Source organism: Sarcophilus harrisii, chromosome 1, assembly GCF_902635505.1.
Source record: "Sarcophilus harrisii chromosome 1, mSarHar1.11, whole genome shotgun sequence".
Lineage (NCBI taxonomy): Eukaryota > Metazoa > Chordata > Mammalia > Dasyuromorphia > Dasyuridae > Sarcophilus > Sarcophilus harrisii.
In genome coordinates, this window is record NC_045426.1 from 341,948,416 (window position 1) to 341,967,042 (window position 18,627).

At 42.0% G+C, this 18,627-nt stretch overlaps 1 protein-coding gene and 1 long non-coding RNA gene across 2 annotated transcripts; one reads left to right on the plus strand and one right to left on the minus strand.

The window, feature by feature from the left end:
- Nucleotides 1-2,992: 2,992 nt before the first annotated feature.
- Nucleotides 2,993-9,249, minus strand: LOC116420486. The gene is made up of 3 exons (XR_004230825.1): nucleotides 8,330-9,249; nucleotides 6,544-6,576; nucleotides 2,993-5,296 (listed from the first exon to the last, which is right to left on the minus strand). It is a non-coding gene; the product is annotated as an uncharacterized LOC116420486 (long non-coding RNA).
- A 1,093-nt stretch (nucleotides 9,250-10,342) lies between these two features.
- Nucleotides 10,343-18,247, plus strand: SOX8 (SRY-box transcription factor 8). The gene is made up of 3 exons (XM_003761969.3): nucleotides 10,343-11,297; nucleotides 14,552-14,790; nucleotides 15,818-18,247. Exons 1-3 carry the CDS (start codon nucleotides 10,849-10,851, stop codon nucleotides 16,552-16,554), a joined length of 1,425 nt encoding a protein of 474 aa, XP_003762017.1. The 5' UTR covers nucleotides 10,343-10,848; the 3' UTR covers nucleotides 16,555-18,247.
- Nucleotides 18,248-18,627: the final 380 nt, after the last annotated feature.

Here is an 18,627-nt window from a genome sequence, read left to right on the forward strand (position 1 = left end):
AGACAGAGAGACAGAGAGAGACAGAGAGGGAGAGGGGGTGAGGTCTGTTCTTTACCTCCATCATTTTTTCTTTGATGTAGTTATCTTTACACTCAGTCTGATTATCAAAGGCAGATGGTGAGGCAGGAATTCATGTAGGAAAAAATCAATGGATGAGTGTAGAGTTCAGAAAAGCAAATGAATAATAGCACTGATTGGAGCCCAGGTATATGGCTGCTCCCATGGGAAACAGGAAACCTTGGGAAAAGAACTCTTCTTCTCTGGACACCTCATTCTTTTTCTCTTTCATTCAACCTTCAATCCCTACATTCCTCCTTCACAGACTACTCCTATTCATCCCTTGACTTTTGCTGAGCTCTCCTTAGTCCTATTTCTTTATTTCCTCCCTAACCCAGCTTCTGAAAGAAACTCTGAGTCTTTCATGTCTCTTATTTCCTTTATGAGTGTTTGTGTGTGTAATCTTCAGGTAAATTGGGAAATAGGAAAGATAAAATTATTTCATTTCTCATTTCTCAAAAAGGGTTTTGTATGACCATCTGATAGATCTATATCATCCTGTTGCCCTTGGAGTCCTAGGGACATCCTATTATGATTTCCTACTTATTCATTACATTTATTGACTATATATTGAAAAGAGAACTACATTTGAAATCATAGAACCTGGGTTCAAATTATGTCTCTGCCAATTACTGTCTACATGATCTTGATCAAGTCACTTATTTTCTAGATCTCAATTCCCTCATCTGTAAAATAAGAAAATCAGATGAGATTATGCCTAAGATCACTTCCATTTCTAGATTCTATAATTCTATTCTGAATGAATGGTTCTTTGGCTATTGCTCACCAAGTAGCAATCTAGAATCCTTATAATCTGTTGAACTGAATTGTAATAATGAATGAATGAAAGCAAATTAACAAAATTTTATTGGACATTATTATCCTATCCCCTCAATGTATACCTATAGATTAGGGGCTTTCCCTATATCTCTTTCCCCAATCAAATTTACCAGTGTTCAGGATGCTGATTAAAACTATTATAATTTCAGGGGTTAGTGAGTGATGTCTTAATGTGATACTTTTTCCAGATAACATATTTGTATTTTCAAAAGCTTGCCCTTATGTAACTCTCACAGATTACCATTTGCCTCTTCTTTTCACCTACAGAGATGTTTCTAGGACCCCAAGAAGCAAGAATTCTTCAACCCCCTTTGGGGCAAGTAAAATTATAAACACATTTCCAGCTCTGTCCAAAATCTTGGGACTGAACTTCCTGAAAAAAAGTATGGTCTAGGAATCATGGAAAATGGCATTTTCCTATTCCTATGAGTATGGAATATAAAATATTAGCAGTTACCAATCTAGACAATACCTAACTTAAGTGTTCCTAAACCAGCAATAGAACTATACCTTGTTTCAGAATTCTCTACAATCCTAATCTTTCCTGCATTTAACCCTCAATTTCCAGCACAGAATTCCTTAAAATGTTTCCATTATTTCCATTTTATTTTCCATTATAGTTCCATTCTAGTTTTTTTTTTTAACTATAAAACTGGACAGTTGAATATTAGATGGACCCAGTTTTGGATCCAATTATTCTGATAGTCCCTGTCCTCAAATAACTCACACAGAGTATATCTTATACATATAACTACAATTTAAGATATGATGTGATAAGTATATGATGCTGTTTATTCTTTTCTCACATTTTTTTTACAAAAATATAGAAGTTTATAGAGTGTTTAAGGAGGACTAGTACCTCTGGTGTGAAGGCTGCTCTCCACTAGATTCATCTAACTTTCAGTCCTGGCTCCAAGAAGCTGTAGCATGTTAAGTGGCCACATGGTCTAAACCAGGTTGAAGGTAAGTAAGGGGTCTCAAACCCATTGTTGAATTAGGAAGTGTTTACCCCAAGCATGTGAAGGCTTCTCCAGATGGAATGGACAGATGGGAACAATTTATTCCAACAGTCATGAAGACAGATAAAGGGTGAAGCACTTAGAACTTGGTCAGACATAGGGCCATAGCCAGTTGTGTTGACTTGTATCTTGCTACTGCACTTAGATGACTCTGGAAGAGAGAATGAAGATGGTGAATTTGGGCAACTTTGTCTCACTTAAATCCAAATCATCCACAAGTCAAGATATTATTATGTGATGTCATTGATTTTCTTCAAAAACAAAAGACAAAAACCAACAAAAATAGAATTCTTATTTTTTAATAACAGATTATTTTTATTGAAACAGAAAGAGCCAGTTAACTTCTGTGTTATAATGAAAAGACTAAAAGATATTGTCAAAAGTTTTAGTTCCAATTATTAACTTATTATAATATCTCTTGCATTACCTATTTCACATGGTTGTTGTAAGGAAAATACACAAATCTCTTATTTCCCAACTCTGCATATTTTCATTAGATGTCCCCATGTCTGAATTCTTTCCCTAGCTAGTTTTGTCTCCTGACTTCCTTATTTTTTTCAAGTTTCAGCTAAAATATCATCTACAAGAAGCCTGGGTCCTCCTTAATGTTAGTGCCTTTTTATGTAATAGATGTAATACTTAGTAAATGCTTATCTCTGTAATTTTATAAAAATAAAAAAAGGAAAAGCACACTGGATAGGGGAAACAGGAGGGGCTATATTCAGAATTGAATGTGTTGTAAAACCAAAGGATGCCAATAAAATTTTATAGAAAACTTATTAATTTATGTCTCTGCTAACACATTAAAAATAGAGTAAGTATATGGTATATACATACACATATAAATATGTATATAAATGTGATATACACATACATAAATGTATACATATAAATACATGCATGTATATTGCATATGTATATGTGCACATACAATGCAGAGATACATACCTATCCACAGTGCACTACATAATGTATATCTGTGTGCATACGTGAACACATGTGTAATATACACACCACATATGTGTATACATATATAATATATACCTAAATGCATATATGTATATTTTGGTGTATATCTATATGTGTATTGTGCATTTATACATGCATGTATATATATGTATATTCACATCTCGGTGTACACATATACACGTGTATATGTATAGCTGCATGTATGTATTATTATGTATGTGAGCCTTTAGTTCAATGATCTAATTGCAACCCAGGGCCAATCAAGACCAGTGTCAGCTTGGTCTTGTATTTTGTGATGTATCCAAACAGACAAGGATAAGAAAGAGTACAAGATTATTTTTCATTCTTTCTTTCCAGGTCAGTGTCAAAGAATTTCCAACTCATCCTGTCATTCTGAATAGCTCTCCCCTTCTCTTCCTCAAGTTGTGCAGCTTGTTCGCAGCAAAATCTTTGTCAGATTTTGCCCAGACCTCTCTATTCCATTCCTTCTCTTCCATTTGGATTCTTGGGAGTGTATAATCACTTAACAATCTATGTAAGAGTTTGGGTCTGAGATGTCTTTTAACTCTTAACCTCACATTCAGAAAATCTCTCCACATTTTGTTTCTAAAGCCTACATTTCTCCTGTGGTCTCTACCTGCTTCTAGCTTAACCCAATAATTTCATATTACTTGATAAAATCTTTAGGGAAAGAAAATGTCAATTGTTGTTTTCCAAAAAGATGCAGTTTCCTATGAGCCATCACTCTTTGCTCTTTTATCAGATGGTGATGTATTTCCATGAATGCTATAGCTCACTGTGGGAACTGGGAAGTGAGTCAGATATATAACACCCCATCACCTTAACAGGGGAGCTGGAACCTCTTGGCACTGCCATCTACTCTGCCCTGTTTTATAGTTCCCAGAAAACTCTGAGCCTCAGTACTGAACCTCAGAGACTGAACTTTCCAAAAATGTGCTTATACTATTTCTTGCTAATGCAGTGTTTGGAAAAAGGAAGCCCTATAACGTGTTTGCAGCTGAAACTCCCAGGCTAAAGGAAAGTACCCAGTAGAGGAACTGAGAAAGGAGAAAGTGAAAACGGATTTATTTCCAAGGAAATCATAACCTATAAAATAGAGAGGGAAGGAAAAGGTGGTAGGAAATTGTTTCAAAAGCTGTCTGCAATTTCATTTTGAAACTACATAGAATTTCACCTTGATAGAAAATAATTTGGGGCTTTCTGAAGTGATTGAAAGCAGTGTCCCCTTAGTCATTCACACTTGGAAAGAATACAGCTTCCCTCATGGCATATCTTGGGGTAGCCAAATCAGAGTAAAGTTGTGATTTGGTCTTTGATCAGATACAACTTTGGTTCTTCCCCTAGAGTGAATAATTATCCTTTGGCTCCTCTCTGAAAGGAGGAAAAGGGTAGAAGGCTTGCATCTCAATCGAATCCCCCCACACCTTTAGTCCACAGGGACCCGGGGAGGCCTCTAGAAGTAAGCAGGAACACTGGGTTCTGCAAAGGAGAAAGAAACATTGAGCAGCTCAGAGCAGCAGGAGGACGTCAAGAGGCCTGAACACTCGCAGGCTCGGCCCCTGCAGGGAACTAACTACATGCCCCGAGGAGCCAGCGCCAGCTGGAGACAAACGGCTTCAGAAACACAGCGGGAGAGCTAGAACAGCGCCCAAGACTTGGTTGGAGGCAACAGCGAGCTAGCTGGGAAGAAAGTGGTTTGGAGGGAGTTACACATATCCTGCACTTAGAGAGATGCAAGGAGCAAGGGAGAAAGCTGAACCGCAATCGCAACGTGTGTTGGGAAGGGGATGGGAAAGACTCACGTGCTCTGGGCAGCAAGGACAACACAAGACTGCTAAGTGGAGGACCCTGCCTTTGGCCCCTAGTGCCACGTGGAGGTTGGGAGGGAATTCCACACTCTAATGACCCAATTCGAAAAAGTAGGATCCACTAATAGGGAACGATCTTTTGACTCCCAATTAACTCCCAGTCTCATGAGGTAGTACTAATAAATCGGAAGAACTGCGTTAAATTACAAAGAAACTTGAAGAGTTTCTTTGCCTGCCTTAAAGGCTCCACAGAAGATCCGCCGGCCCTCCCTTGTCTTTTCTAGATTCCAGCTTTGGGGGGAACATGCCCCTAAACCAGAGGTACGCAGGTCCCTCTTACTCTCCGGTTCAGAGCTACCCATCTAGTTCCTTGTCTGAGCCTCTTGGGCTCTTTCAGCACCCCTTCCTGACTGGAGTTGACTGGTTCCATTCCGTATGATTCTCTCACAGGGCCTCTATGCAAGGGCTTCTTTCCAGGTCTGCAGGAAGCCAAGCATCCTATTTTGTCTCTCAGATAGCCCCGGTTCTTTTTCACATTAGAAGCAGTCATCCCTTTGGAATAACAAGAGAAGGCTTGCTGGCCTGAAAAGGGGAAAGAAGAAACAGAAAAAAGTAAAAAAAGTGAAAAGGGTAGATGGCAGAAAGAAAAATAAGACAACAAGAAATGGAAAATAGCACATTAAGGAAGGGAAAACAATTAGAAAAGCCATTTCTATGATGCCTTTCAGAACGTACAAGCAATTGCTGGGAGATGGAGAAGTAAGAAAAAGGAGGATTGATTCTTTTACATAGCAAGAAGGTTTTCTGGACAAGAGGGTAAGTATTTTGATGAGTTCACCTTGTACCCGGGGAGCAAGCAGAACAGGATTGTTTTGTAGCCATAAGGCCGTACAGGAGTGAGCACCTTCCCTTGCCCTTTATCAGTGACACACAAATAAGCATCTTTCCAAACAATAATATTGAGACTATTAGTCACTTTTGTAGCCTACGACCCCACAATACAACTGTCCTGGCCAAGACATGAGGTTCTTGGGCCCCCTGTAGCTCTGGCCCTTCAACTCACTGACTCTTCCTAATATGGCTTAGGTTGTCGGATAGTAGCGCAGTCTAAAAGACTCGAATCTCCGTGGTTTCCAAGATGATTCTACAAGCTCAAATTTTTGGCAGCTGTGGTTTGACGGTGAAGTCTGGGCTTCCCCCTAAAAAACATTCACATTCTAGGAGTGAAGGTGACTGCGCTTGAGAGACTAGGTAGCAAGTCCTGCACAGCTCGAGATGCTAGTCTCGAAGCACCAAGAGGCTTAGGTCCCGATATTCAGTCTCTATGGAATCTCCGATGCAGCATTTCCCCGGAGCCGGATTTCAGCACCAACAAGGAGATTGGGGGAAGTAAAGAGTACAAAGGTAAAACACAGGACTCAGGAAGCAGTCGCCACTAATGCAACAGGTGGTTGGGGTCTGTCAGAACTGCGGGAGAATCCCACCATTGCCGGCGTTTTTTGCTCCACGGCTTTTTCTGGCCAATGCGTCTGAATTATTAAAAAAAAAAAATCCCTCCTCCAAACACACACACACACACACACACACAAATTGCAAAATGTGTGAGATCTGATTTTAAAACGTAGGTGTTAGTAAGTTGTAGCATGCAACACTGAAGCATTTATTAAAGTACCTACTAGTTGCTAGATAACTGTGCCAGAGGCTGCATATGCAACTATAAAAGAAGAAATCAGTAACCATTCATCCCTGACCCAGCCAGTTCATAGTAGTTCGTTTTCTCGAAATACCACTTTTTGAGCCATGGGCCGCCCGTACCTCTCCTTTCTTACCTTTAATGTTTGCGGTCTCTCTCCAAACCCAATCTGGAAGGGGAAAAAAGGGGGAAAAGAAAAGAAAAACAATAAACAAAAACCTCTCTCACCTACGTTTTAGCATCCAAACCAAAACAACTAGCTCTGTCCGGGCCTGGGGCAAGGGATGCCTGAGTCAGCACTAACTAATTTTGGTGGTAGAGAACGGGCCCATCTGAGAGGTTTTTAGGTAGTCTCTCTGTTCAACCTGTTGGGTGGGAACGATTTCCCACAGCGCGAGAGCGTCTAGGACCGGGACCGAGACAGCAAGAGAAAGAAGCTACTTTGCTTGTTTTCCAACGAAAGGGGTAACTCCCCTTACCCCAGGGCCCACCAGCCCCGGAGAAATCGCAGTCTGAGGCAGACCTCGAGGACCGGGACCGAGACAGCAAGAGAAAGAAGCTACTTTGCTTGTTTTCCAACGAAAGAGGTAACTCCCCTTACCCCAGGGCCCACCAGCCCCGGAGAAATCGCAGTCTGAGGCAGACCTCGAGGGCCAGTCCTACACCGCCAGAGTCTCAGGACACAACTCTGTCTACCCCCGCACCTTCAATCCACGCCTGCTATTTTACTGGGAGGGGTGTGTGCTAGGCGTCAAAAACTCTGGCGCTGCGACAGGCAGAGGCAATGGCAGCACATAAGTGAGTTTGAAGGCTGCCTTGAGAAGGTATAAAGGCAGTACTCTTAGAAAAGTTTGCAACAACTCCAATGCCTCTGGCGTTGAGGCCTGGACAAGGACTCCTATTTCTATACTTACCTCCCTCCCTCCTCCCCCCTTTACACTGAAGGCGCGGAAAATCCGCAAAGCGAACCAGTGACGTGTGTGTGTATATTTGTGTGTGTGTGTGTTGTGCCAAAGGATTAAAAGGGGAAGCTAGATAAATTTCTCACTGTCTCACTTCTCTCAGGAGAGATACGTTTTAATTTTTAAAGGTGTCTTGACCTGCCAAAGGTACCGCTCCCTAAGGTCTAGAAGATAAGCGGATCAAGAGGAGTGAATTCCGAAATGCAGCCCCAGCCACTCCAGTTCCTTCTCTCTCCCCAAATCAGGAACGTAGAGAAGCCCTCAGGTTGGGAAACAGTATATTAGAAATGGCAAAACTTCGCGGAAGGCTACAGTAAGATTTAAAGAACTATCCGAGATCGTTTTAAAAAAAAATTATGTTGCATTTAGTATATTTATTATTATTACTATTTTTAGAAATAGTGAAATTCTTTCAACGGAATCTGGAAGAAATTCCTCAGTTTCTCTCAGGGTAGCATTTTTTGCTAGGTTTATGGTGAATTTCGTGCCCATGCTGTTTATTCATTTATTTTTATGCTAAGATTTGGGGAGGGAAAGTAAAGAAGGGACTGCTGCTTTTAGCGAATCCTTGACAAGTTAAGCTTTATTCTTGTTTGAAGGATCTTCTCATAGTATCAATTGTCACTGATTTTTTACCATCATTATCATAACCACCAATCATCAATTATCCTATTCAGATGTATAGCACTTTACCGTTTAGCTCCCCGAAAGGAATGTATCTTTTCTTAGAGGAGAATGTCACTTTTCCTATAAGTTGATTTCCCTTTTTCCCGCCTCTTGCCTCTCTCTCCCCTATCACTGGAGTTTTAAAATATCTTTGCCCCCTAAACTACAACCTATCCCTTCATCCATCCCCCCCCCCCCACGCACTAAATATGTATTGCAAATATAATCCTCCAGAATTTTTCTCGAAATGAATGTCTATGAACAGAAAAGACCCCAGGGGAGTAACAGGCTCACCCCTTGAAAAACTAGTTGGGATTTTCTTCGGTCCTCTTCTCCAATCTGCACAAGATCTTCAAGTAGTATGTATAAAAGTTGTAAGCAGTACAATAAGAAAGATACATTCTGGCAAGACTTGTCACGGACTGGCCAAATGGGGATTCAGCAACTCTTCAAGGCCCCCGCGCCACCACCAGCAAAAAAACAAGCAGACAAGCAAGTAAGGAAGCGAGCAAATCACTACCGCAACAGCAACAAGTCAGTCCAATCTTCCTCCCTGTTTTCCCTCTGTCCTTCATTCTAGAGATATTCAGTTATTGGGGGATGGGTGCTTATCTACCCTGATTCAAAGTGCCGGACTCCTTGACCTATAAGATTCTATAATCTCCAGATCTTCGATTTTAAATTCATCAACTCACCTCTCAGCCCCCCATCCTTGTCCTGCATGCATAAGTTCTCTGAAATCGTCTGGGGGCGAGAAGAGCTTGAAAGTTGCTTATTCTCTTCCCCACATCTTCCCACAAGGGGGATTTAAAAGCCAAACCAAACAAATCCGGACTAGCTACCTAGGCTCCGCTCTGCTCTAGCTCCGCTTTGAGGCTTTCCTTCCTCCAAGATTCCTCTCTGCACCAGTCATTCCTTAGACCCCCGGAATTTACGGATCTCTCCATTTTTCTTCCCCAAAGCCCTCCCTTTTCTTTCCTTATATGTTTCTGCAGCAGGTAGCGTTTCCCCTGCAACCTCGCTTCCTAGCCCTGGAACTCCTTCCTGAGCCCTGAAAAAGTTCTGAATGGATCCCCCCAGCCTGAGTGGGTGGGAACTATATGGAGAGGGAATTGTTGATTTTGTTTTTTTTGTTCTATTTGTCTTTTTTGCTCTTCTCGCACACGCCTATTCTATGTAACTCAGAGCAAGAAAATAGTGCCAGTATCTCCCGCGCGGTCTGCAAAGTTACAGACAGAAACCCCAGAAAAGCAAAACTTCTCATCAACCCGACTCCTACCTCCTTTTGGTTCTGAAGTGTGGTTTTATGGACAAGGGTGATTTGGACAGCGTGAATTTTAAGAAATCCGTATACTGGGGAGTATAGCTAAGGCTCTTTTTGCGGCTAACTGGGGCTGCAAAATAAATGAATGAATCCAAAATAAATAGGTAAATAGATACATAAATAAATAAAAAGAGATCTTCGTGTCAGTCCGGCAAAGTGGCTAAAATTCTAGTCTTAACCGCAGTCGGGTTAAGCTTCTTACGGAAGCTCTATCAGTTTTGGTTCGGCGGCTTCTAGTTAAAGTATACAGGACAATCCTAAATCGCTTTTAACTTCTTTGTGGGCCTGGGTCTCAGTTTCCTTATGTGGAAAATAAGGGAGTTAGCTTAGATGGCTTCTAAAGTCCCTTCCTGCTCTACTTCTAATGATCACAAGATTTTTTTTTTTTTGGTAAAAGATTGTATGAGCAGTTAAAGAGACGTACAGGTGACCTACGAAAAATTCTCTAATTTTGACTCCTCTAAAATCTTCCCACTGACGTCTGATTTCCTTCCACCCATCCCAAGAAAAAGGAATATTGCATCTTGTATGCATTTTTTTTTTTAAAGAAAAACTTGGTACCTTCTCCACTTAAGCAGTCTCTTTTAAAAAGTAGCTTAGGAAAGCGCGAATTCGTACACATATCCATACATACACATACACATTCATACACACACTCATTTCTCACGTGGTTGAAAAGAGAAGGCAGGGGCGGGGGTGTCTATGAGTGAACTGGGAAAGGGACCGCTCTTACTTTAAGACTTGGGTAGGTGGGTAAAACCAGGCTGCTTATGCAAATGATCCCATCGCCCCGAGGGCCAATTGGGAGACGAGGAGGGGGCGTGGTTCCCCGCCCGCTGCTTAAAGAAACTTGTTGCAGGGTGCGCGAAGTGGGGATTGCGCTTTGAAACAGTTTCAGTGTAGGTTGTGGCTTGCTGCTGAGAAACTCGGGGATACTGGTGACCGAGAGCGCGGCGGCGGCGGCGGCGGCGGCGGCGGCGGCGGCAGAGGTAGCAGCCTGAACTCCACAATTCAGGAGAGGACAAGGGGGAGGGGTAGCGGTGGTCTTCGGCGCAGCCTGTGGGGACTGTCGCGGTCGCCACAGCTGCAGGGCACATCTGCCATCCATCTGGGGGGGCGGACCGTAGGCTAAGGAGCTGCCGGTGGCGCGAGTTCTTCTGCTTCCAGAAGCACAGGGAGCAGATCCCAGATCCCAGAGCTGGGGAAGAGAGCTCTGCCCGGCGCGCCCCAGTGGGGTCCGCGGCTCATGCCTCATTGAGCAGGAGAGGAGAAAGGAGAACGAGCTGCAAGACACAGCCCTACCCTCCCGGACACGGTCTTTGCAGACCCAGACGCTGCTCTTGACGCTGAGTTGGCTCAAATGCGCCCGCCGAAGTGATTTTTTTTTTTTTTTTACCCCTTTAGTCTTAAAAGTGCAGGATTTGTTTGTTTTACTTTGCTTTTTCTTTTTGCTCATCTGCCCCGCCGTTCTCTTCTTCTCGCATCCCAAATGCTCAACATGACCGAAGAACACGAGAAGACCCTGGAGCCGCCTTGCAGCCCTTCGGGTACTACTAGCTCCATGTCGCACGTGGAGGACTCGGACTCAGACACGCCGCTGTCCCCGGCGGGCTCCGAGGGTCTGGGCTGCTCGTCTGGGACCGGCCCCCGGCAGGCTGGCGGGGGCGCGGCGCTGGGCTCCAAGGTGGACCCGGGCGAAGTGGATGATCGCTTCCCTGCGTGCATCCGCGACGCGGTCTCACAGGTGCTCAAGGGCTACGACTGGAGTCTGGTGCCCATGCCGGTGCGCGGCAACGGCTCCCTCAAGGCTAAGCCTCATGTCAAACGGCCCATGAACGCCTTCATGGTGTGGGCACAGGCTGCTCGCAGGAAGCTGGCTGACCAGTACCCGCATCTGCACAATGCCGAGCTCAGCAAGACCCTGGGAAAACTGTGGCGGTGAGTGACTTCGGGGAAAATGGGGACGGAATCGGAGAGCTACGGACTCCAGTCATTAGCACTGGATAAGGGGGGAAAGGAGGGCATGCGGAGGCTGAAGGACACTCTTAACAAAACAGTCTGCCCAGAGCAGAAGTGTAGTTAGAAATTCAATTTAAATAATGCTTGGTGGCGTTATTGCTGTACGAGAACCTCTGCGCTGAACGGAGGGAGAGGCAAAGATAGAAGTCTCCTACCCATTCAGAGATTAGAATCTCCGCGTTTCTGCTATAAACAACGTTAGAGCTAGACGGGCACTTAGAGATCACCTCTAGACAGATTCCTCCCTTTTACAAAAGGGGAGAAAGGGGCCCTAAGAAGTTGCCTGCTAATGGAATCTAGTAAAACCGCCTTGGGGAAATCTTGATGGTAGAAGTCCCCAAATCCTTCCTCCTTGGTGGTTTTATAGTTACTGACAAGGATTAAACGCGGCATGTGAATTTTCCTCCCTCTAGATGATCTGAAAAGTTTGTCATTTTTGTCCTCCAGCCTACCCAAAAATGTTACTAGATTCCAAGAAGGATAAATAGGTGGTAGATCTGGGAGCCCAAAAGCGTACCCACTTGATTCCCTGGCCCCTGGAAGGATGGCTTTGTGGCTTTCTTGCCCACAAAGCTTTCAGGGGGCCTCAGTGATGAAAGACTAAAAGGACGGTGACCTTTCTATATACGACATTGGTCTTCTCCTCCCCCCCCCCCCAAACCCGTGCTAGAGTGAATACTTGTTAGACTTGCATAATTAAGGAAGCTTAGGAGAGGCAATGTTAGGGTGTGTGCTCTCTATGAGTAGTCGAAAGCATCTTTCTTTTTAGTGGTCCAAAAGAGACAGGAAAAACAACAACAACAACAACAAAACCCTTTATGTCTATCCCCAGGTTCTAAAGAGTTGAGTTTTCATAACTAAAACTTCATGGGGAAAGGGGCCAGTGGGAGGGGTGAATTTAAAGGGCCATCTTTAAGCCTAGGTTGAACAAGTACAGTTCAAGTTATCTAGAAGAGCAAAGGGACATAGAGAGGGTGCCATAGAGTCACCCCCTGTATGGACTTTTTTGGATAGGACCACCCCACCTAGAGAACTCTGCTGGGGTGAGGATTTGGCTCCAAAGGTTCTATTAACCTAGAGTTTGGACCCTTATTTTGAACAGAAGGGATACTGTGGTTGAAATCCAAAGAGGAGGAGGAGGGTAGGGGTGGGGGGGGGGCGGTTAGGGAACTGTTCCAAGAACCAGAGTTCCCTGCTCCCCTGGACAATTTATAGGGTTGGTCTGAGTGGAAAAATACCCTCTGGCAAGACCTGAAGCAGTTCTGTGTTCTTTGGGGGTCTGAGTATATTTTGACAACATCTCCAGGTATCCAAACACCCTGATCCCCAGAGAAGCCTCCAGGGCTAAATCTGGTAACTCTCTGAATACATATTCAGGGTGATACAGCACAAAAACCTCTTCAGTAAATTTGAAGCTAAATTTGGGGGATTGATTTATTACATTTCCCACCAAACCACTAAACAGACTGGCTTTGTTTCATATGATCTCCAGGGTACCTAGCACAGTTCCAATTAAATTACATTAAATTAAATTCAGCCTTTATTAAGCGTCTGCTTATGTAGAAATCACTAGGTTGGGTGCTAGAGAAACAAAGACACAAGAGAGACATTGGGGGTATACTCAGATATCCCAAGTAAATATGACTTCTCTACTATTACACAAACTGATTAAGTTGTGTACCTCTTCAGTTCCCCAAGATAGATCTGAAACTCCTAGAGCAATTTAGTGTTAAGGAGAAAGTTTTTGTTCTCCTTTGGGAAGTTTTCTGGAGTTTCTGTGCGATCCACCTAAATCTGTCTTTCAGCGGGCACAGCCCAGATTGTGGACCTAGTCTTTCTAGATTTATTTGTATTTTACAAATTAGTTCTCACCAATACTTCAGGCTTATTTATTTATTTTTGGTCTTTCTCAACATTTACCTACACCAATAGAAATGAATGAACCGAAGAAGGCCTTGCTAATAGAATTACTGGTCTTTCATTTAACTCATAAGAATGAGGCTGAGTTGCTGTCTTTCTCCTCTTTGAATCAGAACTTAAACATAATTGACATTGTTACTTCTGATTGTTATTTCTGCTTGTCTTCAAGCTTTTATATTTGGGGTATATATTTAGATTTTAAAAAGAATTGTCAAGAGTTTAGGTTTGAAAAAATATTCAGACTTCCAATGTGTCGCAGGAGAAGGGTTTTAAAAACAGAGCAGTTGTAGTGGGCATCAGACAATGTGTTTGGGGAAGGTTGTCACTGCTTTCTATCCCTCTTTCTGTAGGGTCTGAACTGCTTTGAATGTATTGTATGCACATTGTATGTAGGTATTCAGGATATCATGCATTTTACTTCTTTGACAGCCACTCTTTAAGTCCCAGAATCTCCAGCTTTGAAAAGAGACAATTGGTCTGATTCCTAATACTGCTTCCCAGTTTCAAAGTTGATATACATTTCAACAAGCTTCACATTTATAAGTTGAGGATAAGTTTCTAGAAAGCATTGAATTGCCTCATTTACTCTTGTAAAATTTCTAATTGATGACTGATCACATTCACCTTAATATTTTTGCCCTAATTTATAATCAAAGAACAGCCAACGCCAATTCTATTAGTTCCAGTGCATCAGTTCCCAGGAAGTAATAGTTTTTGTCTCACCGCATAATGCCCAAAGTAAAGATATTCTCCTAGGATCACCATTGGTTTTAGTGAGACTGTTTAGAAAACACATATACAGGAAAAAATAAGATGAAACATTTGAGTGATTATTTCATTGGCTTATTTTTTTTTTTTTGAAAGCAAATCGACAAAAAACACAAATCAAGATGAAATAGGAAACTTCAATAGGCTCTCCCAGTTCTCATTTTTACTGTGGTGGATGTCTGAACTTAGAGCTAGTAGAGGAAAGTGCTACATTAAAGACATTTCTACTTGGAAGTCCCAAGATTTAGAGGATCTTTGTATGACAGACAGTATCACACAGGGAAGACATTTATTTAGATCTTGCTTATAGCAGATCCAAATGACATTAATTCCTAATAAAATAGATTTTAATAAAGTTAAAAGGAAAAGTATGCAAATACCATTATTTGGGAAACATATGCATATGCTTATCTGACTGGTATTGTCCAACCCTTATTATTTTCCCCATTTAACTTGAATTTTTGTTTTTGTTTTTATTTTTACAGCTTACTGAGTGAAAATGAGAAACGCCCTTTTGTAGAGGAAGCTGAGAGACTAAGAGTCCAACACAAGAAGGATCACCCGGATTATAAGTACCAACCTCGGAGAAGGAAAAGTGTAAAAACTGGCCAGAGTGACTCAGATTCAGGAGCTGAGCTTGGCCACCATCCAGGGAATCCCATGTATAAGGCTGATTCAGGCCTAGGAGGTCTGGGAGATTCCCACCATCATAATGATCATACAGGTAGGAGACCAGGAAATTCACCCAGAGCTGCTGAGCCCTGAAGAAATCTGAGCCAGGATGTATATCCTCCGGCAGAGGCCCTTTGTAAACTAGAAAGGGAGGGAAGGGAAATTCCAATACAATCTAATATAATAAATAGCAATGCTAAGCCTCAGTAATTTACTGCCAGCATAAAGAATCTAGGATGGGAAACAGAATAGGACTAATCAGGGCTCCTGATTGAGGTTAATTCTTAAATTGTGCCTTTTAAGATGGACTGAAAGTTAGTCCGAAAGGCATTCCATAATGGATCCAATCACAACCATTCCTGATGCTAAAGGAGAGCTCAGAATTGGCAACCTTTAAGTGTTGACAGATTCCAATAGAATTGCTAACATCCTGTAACTTCAGACTGTTTGTTCTTTCTAGTTTAAATCCTGTCTGAAGGATTTGATTCTTCTTTTTATATTTGTATTGTTGGGATATACAGAGAAAACACACACTCACACACACATACACCAGCACACTCCACAGAAATTTCCAAGTGCACAGGCAGCAAATATTTACTGAGTTCCTATATGCAAAAAGCATATGAGAAAAGATGTAATTGTTTTTAGTTAAATAAAAAATCTAGATTATTTCTTATAATTAATAAAGAATGGAATTTATCCTAATTAGGAATTAAGTTTATAGTTTATTTCTGTGAACTTTAAAGAAAAGCATTTCAAAGACAAATTAAGTTAATTATAAACTTAGAACCAGAAGAGACCTGAGGGACCATCTAAGTCCTTATTTTACATATAAGGAGAATGAGACCCAGAGAAGTTAAGAGATTTATAAGCAAATGGCCTAATAAGAATTTTATTAACTTATTAATATTAAGTCCAGAGCCAGGATTTAAGACTCTTTCATAAAATATGCAGCATTTTTTTCACTGCGTTTTTTATATACTTGTTAAAAAAATTGTTTTGATGGCAAAATTAAAAACCTACCATTTTCCCTCCTCGCCTGCATTAAAACATGATTTCTGAAATTTATTCTTTTTTAGGGCAGACACACGGACCACCTACTCCACCCACCACACCTAAAACTGACCTACATCATGGGAACAAGCAAGAGCTGAAACATGAAGGCCGCCGCCTAGTGGACAGTGGCCGCCAGAACATTGACTTCAGCAACGTGGACATCTCCGAGCTGAGCAGTGAAGTGATCAATAACATGGAAACCTTCGATGTTCATGAGTTTGACCAGTACCTGCCCCTCAATGGCCACTCAGCCATTCCTGCTGACCCCGGGCAGAACTCCACAGCAGGCTCGTACGGAGCTTCATATTCCCATTCAGCCCCTGGGAGTGGTGGACCCCAAGTGTGGACTCACAAGAGCCCTTCCTCGGCTTCTTCCTCATCCCCCAACGAGCCAGGTCAGCAGAGGCCACACATTAAAACCGAGCAGCTAAGCCCCAGTCACTACAGCGACCAATCCCACGGCTCCCCAACCCACTCCGACTATGGGTCCTACAGTGCTCAGGCTTGTGTGACCACGGCCTCCACTGCCACAGCCGCCAGCTCCTTCTCCAGCTCCCAGTGCGATTACACCGACCTGCAGAGCTCCAACTACTACAATCCCTACTCTGGCTACCCCTCTAGCATTTACCAGTACCCATACTTCCACTCCTCCCGCCGGCCTTATGCTACCCCCATCCTCAACGGCTTATCCATCCCCCCGGCCCACAGCCCCACCAGTAACTGGGACCAGCCTGTCTATACGACCCTGACGAGGCCTTAGAGGAAATGCCATCAGGATGGAAAAGGGGAACTTTACAGAGGAAAAGTTAAAAAAAACAAAAAACCCAACAACTAAGAAATCCCAAACAAAAAAGGAAAAAAGAAATCTTTGAGGTCTTCTAAACTATATGCACTATTGAAGGAAAGGTCGAGGAATTCCATGCCAGTTTTTGAAGTGCCTGCTGAAGTCTGCGGGGAACACTAACTCTTTTTTTTTTTTTTTTTTGACTGCATGTCCCTTTGCTTCTAAATCTCCCAGCATCTTTAAATGGACAGAGTTCTATTTTCTTGGGTTTTTTTTTTGTTTGTTTGTTTGTTTTGTTTTTTAGATGACTGATAATTCCTTTTAAATAAATGAAGGCCAACCATTTGACTCCTCTGTGAGGACTGACAGGAACATGTTAATTTTGCGTTGCATTGAGTGCAAAATACAAACAAATCAGAAGGAAGTGGTACAAGACTTTAGGGGTCTACTGCAATCAGAGGTACGGACCAACCTTGAGGACAAGAACTTATTGGGACCAATGAATAAAATTCCAACAATTCCTTTTTTTTTTTTTTTTTTTTTTTTCAAAAACAATTTTGTGGAAATCCCTCGGAGCAGCTCTGGGGACCAACCATCTCAGTGTCGGGGGTGTTTGCTTTAGTGAGAGTTCTTCTAAACAAGGTTTGGCTGTAATTAACATTTTTTTGGGGGGGAGCTTAAAAGTGTTTGATTTTTTGAAATCTGTTAAATATGTATTTATGTTCTGTATTATTTTGTCTTTAATTAATGAAGTAATTTGTGCAAAAAAAAAGTAGAATTAAAAAAATTAAAGACTGGAGACTTAAATAGTGGCGATGGGACAATAAAAATGGTGTTATGAGTCTATTTTAACCACTGCAGCAGTAGTGTCAAAAGGAGTGGAGTGAAGTCTAGATTGTGTAGACGTCATGGAAGTAAAATTGACATCTGGATGGGAGTCAGCAAGGGGATGGGAGTGGTGTGGGAAGGAAGTTCACTCAGACGGCTGCAAAAATGACTAATTAAAATCAGTAGTACGGTGAGGGGACAGGTCAAGAAAAGGGTATTGCTTTTGGGGAGGGCCCATTGTTTTAATTTGGTCATGATGCCACTCACTTTTCAAAGTGTTTAACAAGATTGGAAGGCAAAGGCATCTCTGGATTTGGTAAATGTAAGTACTGCAGCATGTGGCTAGAAATGAGGAATTTAATGAGCAGTTCTCCCACGAGGGCTGGAGATACACTTTAATTTGGGCTTTTAGGGACCAGATGTCACCTGTCGAACTGTGAAACTAAAACCTTCTCCACTAAATTTTTGTAGGTACTTAGTTTTAGACTAATATTTCATTGATATGCTTCTATTTCTTCCATTGTATGCTGAGCATATAATAACCACCTACTTTATGGTAATGTGTGCCTTTAAAACTTTGTAAATCTAAATACATTTGAGAGGTTATCTTCTTTTTACTTTTTCTACTTTTCCTACCTTTTTCTAAGATTATTTTTTTGCCTATTTCCTTCTGGGGGGAAAATGATCACAAACTCAATTTTATGCAATCTATTTTTCTGTGTAAAGTTTGGAAAGACATTAGCTGTTACTTACCTGCTCTGTTTCACTAGTTTCTGACCAAGCAATGCTAACTTTTGTACAGATCAATTTGATAAAATTAAAAAAAATGCTTTTTATCTATCATGTGCTGTCTTTTTGTTGGTGGTAGTTTTTAAAGTCCTGCGCAATGAAAATGAGGATTGGGATTTATGATAAGAAATCCTGTTTTTAAAGGGGCTTTTGCCCTCAGAAATGCCCTCAGAAAAGAATTATTCAGAATATGTCCTTTGCCAAAGGTCTTTACAAGCTTGCATTTTTAATCATTACAATACCACATAGAAGCAGTTGGGAGACAGACTGACAGATTTTATCTTCATCTTTCCAGAGAGGAAGCTGAACATTAGAGGGACTAAGGGACTTACTTGCTCACACTCCCAACAGTGAGCCAGGTGCCTAGCCACACTCCCAACAGTGAGCCAGGTGCCTAGCCAAGATTAGTAATCATGATATATATATATATAT

Bases quoted from the DNA above. Each gene is read 5' to 3' on its own strand.
- SOX8 (XM_003761969.3), top strand. From the start codon at position 10,849: ATGCTCAACATGACCGAAGAACACGAGAAGACCCTGGAGCCGCCTTGC. The intron at 11,298-14,551 runs GTGAGTGACTTC...TTATTTTTACAG, and splicing joins ACCCTGGGAAAACTGTGGCG to CTTACTGAGTGAAAATGAGA. The intron at 14,791-15,817 runs GTAGGAGACCAG...ATTCTTTTTTAG, and splicing joins CCATCATAATGATCATACAG to GGCAGACACACGGACCACCT.